The sequence below is a fragment of the Nesoenas mayeri genome (genome assembly GCF_963082525.1).
Source record: "Nesoenas mayeri genome assembly, chromosome: 1".
NCBI lineage: Eukaryota > Metazoa > Chordata > Aves > Columbiformes > Columbidae > Nesoenas > Nesoenas mayeri.
The window spans coordinates 152232530-152244820 of record NC_137541.1 but is presented as its reverse complement, the minus strand read 5'-3'; the positions used below and the strand labels follow the sequence as shown (position 1 = coordinate 152244820).

Here is a 12291-nt window from a genome sequence, read left to right as displayed (position 1 = left end):
CCTCTTTTAGATCTGTTATTTTTTTCAGTTATCTAAACAAATTAAATTTTTTATTCTATTTTTCCCTTTTCCTTTTGGAGATCCAAATTTCTGTTGGCTTTAGGATCTTCCAGTTAAACTTAGAACAAACTTCCCATTTTGTTCTCCAAGTCCCTGGAAAGTATTCAGATAATTTCACTCACTGTTACCTTTACAATCCTGTCATAAAAAAAGAAAAAAAAAAAAAGTACTTACCTGTAAATGTTTCTTTTTAAAACAAAAAGCCTCCATGCACATTTACACTGAAGGCTTTCAACTACATGTACTGGTTTTGGCTGAGACAGAATTTATTTTTTTCATAGTAGCTGGTGTAGTGCTATGTTTTGGATTTGTGATCAAAACAGTATTGATAATACATCAATATTCCATACCGTATGACATCACGCTCAGCAAGAAAAGCTAGAGAGAGGAGGGGGTGGAGTTTGCCAGGGCTGTCATTGCCTGGGGACTGGCTGGGCATCAATCAGCTAGTAGTGAACAACTGAAGGATTTTTTTTGTTGTTGTTGTGATATGGTTTGGGTTTTTTTAATCAACAGTTGATTTTCTTGGTTTTGTTTTCCTTTGTTTCCTTTACCTATTAAGCTGTCTTTATCACAACCCACAAGTTTTCCAACTTTCCCAATTTTCTCCCTCGGTCCACTGCCGGGGAATGAGCAAGCAGCTGTGTAGTGCTTAGATGCCTACTGGGGTTAAACCACAACACTATGCACTCGGAAAATATTTCTAGTATAGCTATGTGACTAAGACACAAAAGCACTACTTTACCTGAGAAGAAATATAAACTAACTCCATTCCTTAACTCAGGTGACTGAATTTCAAGTTCTATTAGCTGATCCCGTTTCCAAAAGCTGTTCAGATTTCTTAGAGCCAGCACCCTACCCTCTCTCAAGGCAAGAAGTAGAAGCTGGAGAATGCTGAGTATTTTGCCTCATTCCTTGCTAAAGATGCTTTGAATTCACGACGGTTTTGCCTTCTGAATTTTGAGTACAGATGAGAACAAATGGAATATTTTTCTACCTGGATTTAGTCCAAATTGTTGTTTAAAATACAAAACTGTAACACACCAAAGGAATTAGTGTTTTCTTCTTCCCCACCAAAGGTATCAGTGTGTTCAGTTCTTGCTAGCACCAGTTGTCTAACCCTCCTAAATCTATCTGCCATCACTGCCACATGATGGTAACTGCCTGGATGAAAAGTTAGAATCACCTGTAAGGATGCAGTATTTCTTAACCCTTCTTTAAAGACAGGCCACATAAAACTTTTTTTGGCCAATCAATGCTGGCAACATAGAACAGAACGTTTAATAGGCTGAGGCTAGAGGGAAAACATATTTAAATGAATAACAGACTTTTTGATCAAAAAGTACTTTGCATTGTTACAGTGAACTACAGCAGGCACTAGATGAGTGCAGGTCTTGAATCATATTGTTAAGAACTATTAGTAGGCACTGCCCACTTAACAAAACACAACACAACGCACAGGACTTTCGAGTCCACTGCTGGGCAGAAAGAGGCAGGTCATTACTTGACTCTTCAACTTCCTCCTGTGAATTTTTATGGTGATCCTGATGGACAAGAACTGCCCACTGATCAGAGAGACAGTTGTTTTTAGCCAGTACAGAGAGTTAAATAAGGGGGCTGTCCATCACAATATATACTCACAGAACTTATTTGGAGCCAACAAGGTACAGCTGGGACAAGCAGTTTTCAGCATTTGTCCTTCACTGCTTCTGCTGCTTGAGAAATGTCCCGGGCAACTGTCACAAGCACCGAGATCCGCATTTTCAAGTTTTCCTAACCTTAAGGGCTACAGCATGGGCTACAATACAATACCTCAGGGCAGATATGACAAAGCATGCATGCAAATTCTACTGAGTACCGGAGGTTTACGTTAAGACTGAGACTCGGGTGGATTCCTTTTCAGAAGCTATCCTTTTCTTTTTCCAGAGGTGATGGGTTAGTCTGTAGCCAATGACCAGGAGTCAGTTTGGAAGGAAAGTTTTACTAGTTTAAATATCAAGTATTCCCAGATCTTTCTCAGCATGTGTTTTGTATCCAGTGTCCATGGAACACTTGTCCTCACACAAGCATTAGCCAGTGACTATGTCTGTTTGAAGCACAGCATCAGTCAGCGAGCTGGAAGGAATAAACAAAATACACATCAGGAAATAGTGCTCCAAAAGCTCAAAAGTGTGGGTGGAAGCCCTAGATGATCACCTGAAAGTGCCTGGAAGTTAAATAAGGAAACATGACCATTTATTAAGCAGTTCAAATCAAACAAGAATACTAGAATTTGACTGCAATTCAATAAACAGCCGGAAGGAATTGGGGAGAGCAAAGCATGCACTATGCTTTACACAGCCATGTATGAAACATCCCAAGTATCTGTGGGATGAGTTTGCTGCTGCAGGTATCACCAAGGTACACTGTCTAGCTTTCAGTGCTCATGCATGTGAAACCAGTGTGACTGACCAGTTGCATCTTAACAAAGAACTGACATTTTTTGTTTCTACTACCATTTTAATTAACCACAGCTATCTTCTTACTTTATAATCAAAACAAATCTAAAATACCTCTTCTTGTATGTTCAACCAATATTTTGTGGGGTCAAAAAAAAGTTATTACATTCAAGTGTAACTTGAGCCTGCTGTTAACAACAGGCTTCCACAGTGTCAGCTCTTAGTACTATCTGTATTAGTGTCCTTTGCCTGTCAATACCTTAATCTGCCCTTTGAAATCTACAGGATACTATCACCACTATCTCATTTGAAAGCTTGAAAACCACAGTACTCTTCCTCCTGTGAAGGACCACACATCTATTATTTGGATTTGCACTAATGAAAAAACACCAATTTTTAAAGACTCCTGAGTCACTGGCTAGTCTTGGTGACTTCTTTAAGCTGGAACATGTTTGCTGCCTACTTTTAACTGCATTATTATACTGCCTTCTCCTTTCATTTAGAGCCATCTGCATGTTAACCTCAGCCCACGGAGAAATCTCTCTGCATTCTTATCTTCTTTTGGAGGCTAGCTGCTACTGTCGTCTTTGCTATAACCTCACTCACTAGATGCAATTTTTCTTTCCCCTCATCACATTCCGGGACAGCAAGCTTGTTCTTCAACTCCATTTCAATCTCACTGGTCACTTCTTCTCTTTATCCTCATAGTTGGAAACTGTCATTCTTCTCATTCATTCATTTTCATTCATTCTTCTCTTCTCATTTAGCAGATACAGCAGACTGTAAGTCTTTATTCTGTGCATGCCATGTTTCCTCTCTAATCACTGTTTCTTTATATTCTTACCTGGTCTCCAGATGCATTTATAGTTCTTGTATTTTCTCGAGTGAAGATTCTACTACTACGCAGCAATAACTTATTGCATAAGTTAGTTTTCTCAGGTATCAAGGAGAAGATGCGATCTATAGCCTCTGCATCCAGTCACCTTCATTGTTTCTACAATTCTCCTGGTGTCTCACAGCTGTTCTCAATGCACCAGCCTTCTTTTCTGAAAACTCAACACAAACTTCCCCATTTCTTATTTTTGCATGGATTAAAAAAAAAAAGAACCACACTCTAAAAATGCAAATGTTCAAGTTCTTCAGCAGACTTAGCTTAACTCTACCACATATAAAATAGTCTGACTGTTAAATATTTTAAGAAAAATATGATGCAAGATTTAACAGACCAGACATTTTATGGATACTGTGCTATACTACAGCTTTTAGTAAATGCATATTCTGTAGTACTAATTACTCTCATAGATCATTATAAACAATAGGGTACTGTCATAAAGGCACACATAACAAGTCTATTCAGAAATGCAAACACTCCTCCAAATGCATAATAGTTTTAAGCGCTCGATTCTGTTACTGTACCAGAGTACAACAGTCCTTTATAGGAATGCATTCTCTGCTAAAAAATAATTGTTATACATACTTACAGTAAAAGTAATGGAAAATTATTAAAAAAAACCCACAACATGCCTTCAGTCTTTGTTAGTAAAACACTTTTCTAATCTCTTTGCATGAAGTTACTGAAAAAGCTTTAGAATTAATCTAAAGAGTATGAAATCAGATGCACCTTAAAATAAACCATGGCAGACCTTACAAGTTAAATGTACAACTAAATCATGAAGTACCACAAAGGTCTCATGGTTCTGTAGGTAATGGTGAATCGTTCCATTCTTAACATATGTAATAAGCAAGGTGTTCCTCACTAGTCTTTTTTCTTTCCCATGAAGAGGCATTACAATATCACAGTATTTTCTAATGCTGCAAACACCAGAGCAGCATACCATTTTCTTCAAGAAGCAGGAAGATGTCAATTTCTAAAACAAATGTTCTCCAAACCTTTAGCAGCTTAAAGAACATTAATTAGGCCTATCTCTTCTATAATAAAAATGGTCTATAACTGATAATTAAATCATTTTACTTCAGTTGATGTTAATTTATCTGTTTGTGAATGTAAAGATCATATATGTAGTAAAAAGGGACCAAAACTATATGAAGAGATGAAATATGTGTGAATCCATACCTGTTTGTTTATGTTGGCCCCCACGTGAATCAACCAATTCAGGCACTGTGGATGTCCTCCAAAAGCAGCAATGTGGGCTGGTGTTTGAGCAAAACGTGTTGTACTGGCATTTACAGAAGCTCCAGCTCTTACTAACTGCATTAGGCACTCCAGCTTTAAAGACATGAGGGAATAAAACCAAAGATGTTACACAGATGTGTTATGACAATTACCACGTGCTAAATAAATAAATACATAAAATCTAAAAAACTAAACTTACCAGTGAAACTACATGGATGGAAAGCAAGAGAAAATATTAGGATTTTCCCCCTTCTCCCTATATTCCCTGCTCCTTTGGCCATAGGCCACACGTAAAAAAATACTTAATTCTCACTCCCAAAACCAAATTCCAACATTTATTTTCAGGATGGCAGAAATGAGGGCATAAATACCTCAGAGCTGACTATGAGAGCTATTTGGTTCACTTTCCTTAGGGAGAAAGAAAAAAAAAAAAAAAAAAAAAAAAAAGTGTTCTGATCCAGCAAAGCTGCAAAAGTGATACTAAACAGACATTACTAGATGTTTGCCAAAACAAAAGTGTTGTTAGGAGATACATGGATGTATTCTGAAGAGAGTTTAGAGCAGGGATGTCAAACTCATTTTTCGCCGGGGGCCACATCAGCCTCCTAAAATTACATTCAGCCCTTTGAAGGCAACCGCGAGGCTGATGTGGCCCCCAGCAAAAAATGAGTTTGACACTCCTGGTTTAGAGGAAGGTAAATCAGGAAAACACAAGAAATATATTAAATTTCTTTAATGTTTTCTTGGAGTGACAGAAGCAGATTACTAATGAAAATGAACACTGTGAATACTATGCTAGATCTATAAAAGGAATACATTTTCACCATTTTCTTTTTGTTACAGCTGAAGAGCTGTTAAAAGCAAAATAGATTACATGTTTGTGGCAACAGCAAAGAAAACCTCTTTGTTTTAATAAATTGCATTATTTTGCCACACTATATTCTGACTTTTATTTTCCCATCATACTAAATAGAAGTGTCAGATATCCAGCTACTATTTTTAGATGTTCAAAACATGACATTTGTAGAAGCTAGGCAAACCACAGTTATGATGACCTCAACTTTCAAAAACAGTCCAAAAAATGTTCCTTTCCTGTCACACAGTAACATTGTCTTTTTGTTGATAGGAAAAGGAATACACTATGCTAAAATAAACAGTTTAGTCTAGGCTTCCATTTATTGTGGTTGGAAAACAAACACCACGGCACACACACGCAACAGCAAAACAAAAAGCCACCACATTGACTCAAGGCATTGGTTCATATAAAACAAATTTCTAGAGGTCAGTCTCTTCCAGTTAAAGATGTTTGTTAGCCATAACCACAGCTATGGAATAATCTTTTCATAAAGGAGTAATTAATTTTAAAAAAAGCATCAGAAAGCCAGCTGTCAGCTTGATTACAGATAGATGCATAAACATCACAATTCCAACATCCTTCTCTACTGCTGTCAGTCTTTTTTTTTAACCTGTAAATTCCTCATTTTGATGAATTACATACGTGACATAGAAGTACCAAGCACTGTAGTGAAGTATTTTGTATTAGTTTTGCAAATATATTGTGAACTTAAATTGTTTCCTCCCCTATATAATTTAAACAAACACTTATGAACTAAATTCCTTTAGGATATACAAAAGTAGTTTCTTAGACTGTAATGGACTTGATACTAGACAGATGTACCCTTAACTCACTGATTGCGTGATGTAAACATGCAAGGGTGAGGGTAAGTTACAGTATTAATGAATCTAGTTCCATAAACCTCAACATTATCAAAGACAGTACATTTTCAAAAGCAAAAAAGTACTTTTACTGTAACAAAAAAAAAAATACATTTAAAATGGTGTAAGAAAAATCTATAATTCTAGCACTAGACTACCTAAACACATTTTGTATTTGCTGATCTTAGACTTTCCTTGTTGTTCACATGCTAGCACACCTAATATGGCTGTTAAGCCTCAACAGTTAATAACTGTAACACTAAAATTATTAATAAGTGACATGATGGAAAAAGCTCCAGCTACAACAAGAGGTTCCTATACTATAACTGCAAACAAAGTTCAGCCAGTTTTTAAGACAACACACTTGTAATAGAATTAATTAGAAAACACTTTCAGACAAGCATTACAACTCTAGAGTAGAATAATATTTCCTGCACAGAAACCAGAGTGAAAGTATTTCCACAAATGGAAAGGCATTATAGTCCATCAACTGAAAGGAGAAAAATACTGGACTGGTTGGTTCAACAGCATCATCTTGCACTGTTTAAATCCATTTTATAACATGGCTACATGTCATAATTATCCATACTTCTTTAAATGTGGTGGGTTTTTTCCTTTTCTTTTGTGTACCATTTTTTTCATTGTCTCTTACAGGGTTTTAAACAATGAAGATAACATTTCATCCCATCAAAGATGAAGTGTGGGTCTTCTGCATCATGGCTGTTAGAGAAACCTGTTTCTTCCAAAATTATTGTAGAACGAAGTAAATTACTTCCATGAATAGGAAAAGTCAACATAATGAAAAACTTCACTTGATTACTTATGCTTGAGATCAGGATACACAAGTCCACTTCTGTAAATAACCTTTTAGAAGGTATTTTCCACTGTATTGTCATACCTAAAGTAGAGGTTAAACTGATTTAATGAAGAAGAAAGACAGGTCTCTGCACAGGCCACAACACTAGCAAAATACGAAGGAAGAGACAGACTTTATCTGCACTACTGTTCCAAAAGAAACAGAATGTACTTAAGAGTCTTTTGCTTCCTACAATGTAAACAGTCAAAAGGCAAAAATAAAAGTAGGAGAAGAGTGCAAGCAAATAGATGGGGTCAGAGAAAATGAAAATACACATGCACGTGGTTAAAAAAACAAAAATGAAATCAAGGTTAGTATAAGACAAAGTGAATTAACAGTGACTATGTTTTTATGCAAGCCCTTTATTTTCTACCTCTCTGCTAGCTTTTTAGATCATTAACAATTTTACATTGTGACCCATCTGCTCATAAATCTACAGGATGCTGGTATAATTTAGGGCACTATATAATTAACTCTAATTTGAATACAGCAATCATAATGGGAATTAATTTACATCTCAGGATATGAGCACTTCTCTGCAGCCAGGGAATATCCCAAAAATGCAAACTCAACACAGCAAGTAAATTTGGACTTGCTACTAACTCTAGAAGGAGGTCCACACTGTCTTTAAAACTCCAGATACTACAACTCCAGATGTTACAATCAGAAACACTGGTTGTAGTATCAACCATTTTCAGTTGACTTTGCTTATATTTTATTACTTCCAAGCTGTACAAGTATGTTTCGAAGTAAGCTATTAAAAAATGCTGTGTTTTCACTTTTAGTCTTAAGATAGTCCATTTTTATTGGTACTAGTATTAGATTGGTATTGCCCCCAAAAAGCTCTCTTGTCTCTTTCATATATTCATTTCTATCAGAACTTGATTGTTGATGCTACTGCCTTACTGCAGTACAAGTGCGTGTAAGAATATAGCTGTCCTATGATACAAGGGCTTTCTTCTGTGTTCAAATTGTGCAAAAGGTTAAAGGAAAAATACACCTCTATACTGCTCAAGTTCATCAACCCTAGACCAATGCTGTGTGTCCACGCACACACAGGTGTTTCAGATCTCACTGCTTATGACAAGTTATTCCACAAGGACTTCTCCTGGAAAGGAACTACATCAGTTTTGTAATTTCAGCCTCCTACAGAGCTGCACTTAGGACCAAAACATGTCTAGCAGACCATACTGCTAAACACCCCTATATCAGTACAGCTGTGAAGTTCTGTCACCATTTAATTTCCTTCAGGAAAAGAAAACCAAATGAGTGAAAATTCCACAAAATCTAAAAGCAACCAACCAAAAACCAAACAAAAACACAAAACCAAACAAACAAAAAAACCCCACAACCAACCAAAAAAACCCCATAAACCCATAAGTGAAGAAAAAAAATGTCTTCAGTAACTACTAATAAACAAAAAAATTACTGGTTTAAAACTCTGATACTTCGAGAAATAGAAGAACTCTCCATTTGAAATATGGATGAATCTGAACTTGGAAAAAAGCATAAATAAGAACATAAGACATTCATATGAATGCACCCTAAAAGCAGTTATTGTTTCACTGCTGGCAACCATCTATTAAGTGGTAAAAGGTACAAGTATAACTATGCAACACAAACATGAAGTCAGTCAAGTTTGGGATCCAATTCCATTACTATAATCTTTTCAAGTGTGTTGTAGTGTCTCTGGCTTTGAGAAAGGAACATTACCTAACAAGACTATAAAATATGGAGATAATTTCCATAAACTGAAGTTGCCTGTACTTAAGAGTCTTTTGCTTCCTACAATGTAAACAGTCAAATGGCAAAAATAAAAGTAGGAGAAGAGTGCAAGCAAACAGACGGGGTCAGAGAAAATGAAAATACACATGCACGTGGTTAAAAAACAAAAATGAAATCAAGGTTAGTATAAGACAAAGTGAATTAACAGTGACTATGTTTTTATGCAAGCCCTTTATTTAGCTTTTAGGAAAGCACATATATCCAAAGGTATATGAACCCCATTTATAGCCTATGTCATCTTTGCAAGTCTCATTTGCCAGATTTTTTCCCCCTTACATGCAACAACATCACGTATCAAATTTTGCTGATAGTCAAGAAAGAACACGGCAAATATAAACATAGTATTTTGCAGACCGACTTGTTCCATTTGTTAGCAGTTTCTGCAAGAGTCTCTTCAACAGAAACTAAAAACATACACAAAAACTCACATGACCTAGCATGGTTAGTAGAAAGCTGAAGCTGCTTAAAGGAAAAAACAAAACAACATACAAACACATTCAAAAGACAAACCAAGACTGCCACAAGCAGATACTGAAGACAAATTTTTATGAGAAGAAAAACAAAAATAGAAGACTGTAATGGCAAATTAATATATTTGCATTTTCTATGAGTATACTTTATGATAAAATGCAAGGCACTCCACTTTTTTTTGGAGTGTAGACGATTCCTAGCTTCTTTCTGAACAGCAGAAGGCTGACTCAGGTTTTGGTGTTTGTCTTTTTATTTAAGACTAAAGGACTACTTTGGTATGTTTCTAAAACGTTTCTCAAACAAGCACTGCAGATGAGATTACTTAACACATAGAAACCATCTCTTAATGTACTTTCATAAACCATGACAACTGCCTAAGTACATTCATCTTGCTTCTCTGGCACGCAATCAATTAACAAATAAAAAGATATTGGAAACGGAAGGGAAAACAGGAACAAAAGCTGCTCAAAATCTAAAACCAGACAAATCAATGAGGGGAAAAAACCACATAACAAAACCAAAACCCAATCCTCTAGGCTGGCATATTGCATAGGCTGGAACACCCACCCCATCAGAAGCAAGAAAGGCCCACCAAAAAAAAAACCAAAAAAACAAAAAACCCCAAGAAATTAAGATACTACTCATGTTAAGACTTGAAGTTAGAGACAAGCCAGAGAAGAAAGGTGCTTTAGAAATATTTGGTTATTTTTTTTCCATTAGCCTATCTCCTAAATAGCTGTTAATTCCCATTTTTGAGTTTGTCAATCCAACAAAGGAGATTACAAACACATTTACGTTGAAAATGGTACTAGGATTCTCCTATAACATGGCTTCAAACACTGCCTGTCAGCTTCGAAAGATCATTGTCTTTTTTAATCATCAAGGTTCAGAAGAAATCGAATTCAGAGGTTTTGGGAACACAGGCAAATTCTACTTTTCACCTAAATACAAAGCTCTACCCATAGAATCGAGAAACACGTATAGTGTTGCTATTTCGTATGTTTTGATCTCTTCTGCATTGCAACGACGTCAACGCTAACGCAGTTAATTCCGTATCCGTGCATGCATAAGACGGAGGAGCGCATCGCAAGCACAAGCATCTTCTTCCCGAACTCCTAACAAGTCGGTAGTCATAACACAGCCACCACAACAAACAGTCTCCAGGTGTGGGGCTCGCGGATGATAAGGGCCATGACCAGACTCCGCAGACAAAGCAGGAAGGGAGGGAGGGTCAGGCGGGAAGCGGTGGCCGCCCCGGCGGTCCCTCCTGCCCCGGCCGGGCCGCCTGGGAGGTCCGGAGTGGGTCAGCGTGGGAGGAGCCCCCTGCCCCTCCTTCTCCCCATTGGCTCCCGCCGCCCGGTGCCGGTGGCCCGGGCGCCTTTTGAAAGCCCGGCTGCCAGATACAGGGCCGCCTCTTGTCACACAGCTCACCGGGAAAGCAGCAAAAAAAAGGGCCGCGGCTAGCGGGAAAGAGGGGGTGGATGATTCGGGGACGGCAGGTGCCACCAACCCCATGATCTGCCCCACCCCCGCCTCACTGACCGCGGGGGGAGGAACGAAGCCAAGCGCCGCGGCTCTCCCCTCCCTCCCGCCCGATCCCCTGAAGAGAAATGAGCGGCAAAAAGCGGGAAGCTGGGGGTGGAAGGGAAGCGGCGCGGCGGGCGCCTCCCGGCAGAGCGCACGCAAGAGGCAAAGATGGCGCCGCGTTGCGCGCCAGCGGGACTCGCGCCCTCCTTCCCCTTCACCCCCCGCGCCGCCCTCGCTTCGCCGGCCGCGCCGGGCCGGGCCCCACCTTGCCGAAGTGTGCGGCCCAATGGATGGGTGTCCAGCCGTAGAAGGAGTCCTCGGCGGCCAAGTCGGAGCGGGGAGAGCTCTGGAGCAGCGCGCACAAGGCGGGCAAGTCCCCATCGCGGCAGGCGCGGTGCAGGGGGAAGCGCAGGGTCAGCAGCTCTTCGCTAGAGAAACCCGCCTCGGGGCCGGCTCCCAGCGACATGGCGAGCGGGAGGGCAAGGGGAGGAGGGGGGGGAAGCGGCGAGAGGGGTGGCGGCGGCAGGGGCGAGGGGAGGGGGAATAGGAAGGAGGGGGGTGGGGAAGAGAGAGAAAGAAGCAGCGGGCGGGCACGGGCGCGCTGTCCAGGCGGGGAGCGGCGGCGACTGCGGCTGCCGTTAGCTGCCCCAGCACAAAGGAAGCGGGGCGGGGCCGCGCGCGCGCCGCTCCGCCCCTCACGGGCGGGGTCGGGCGCCCCGCGGGGCGCCGGGGCGGGGCGCGGCGGGAAGCGCGCGGCAGCCCCCTCATTGCTGCCCGGGGACCGTTTTTTTTTTTGCCGTTGCCCGAGGCGGGAAAGCGGCGCCGCCGTTTGAGGAAGCGGGTTTGGCAGCGGCCTCCGGGGCAGGGCGGGAGCGGCCTGCTCGGGCCTGGCGGAGAGGGACGGCGTCTCTGGGCTCGCCGGGGAAAGGCTGCCGGCGCCATGGGACGAGGGGAATGGCCCCGTGTTTACGCTTCTCTCCCCCCCGCAGGTAGAATCTGCCGGCGGGAGGGCTCCGCCGCGGAGCACGGAGCATCGCCGGTGTTCCTGAGCCTCCGCTGAGGGGAGCGGGATCGTCCTTCCTTGAGGATGCGCTGCTGGCTTTCAACATACGTTGAAAGGCTGAGGGAGCTGGGTCTCTTTAGTTTGGAGGAGACTGAGGGGTGACCTCGTTAATGTTTATAAATATGTAAAGGGTGAGTGTCATGAGGATGGAGCCAGGCTCTTCTCGGTGACAAACAATGGTAAGACGGGCAATGAGTGCAAACTGGAACACAGAAGGTTCCACTTAAATACGAGAAGAAAC

At 40.8% G+C, this 12291-nt stretch overlaps 1 protein-coding gene across 1 annotated transcript in view; it reads right to left on the bottom strand.

Moving 5' to 3' along the window:
* ANKRD10 (ankyrin repeat domain 10) overlaps window positions 1–11531 on the bottom strand; it is a 38383-nt gene extending 26852 nt beyond the window's left edge. Inside the window, exons 1-2 of the mRNA XM_080364097.1 lie at window positions 11253–11531; window positions 4573–4725 (exon numbers count right to left, since the gene is read on the bottom strand). Of these exons, the coding sequence (XP_080220223.1) occupies window positions 4573–4725; window positions 11253–11453 (354 nt within the window). The 5' untranslated portion in view covers window positions 11454–11531. The remainder of the gene's footprint in view (window positions 1–4572; window positions 4726–11252) is intronic.
* Between the last annotated feature and the right edge of the window lie 760 nt (window positions 11532–12291).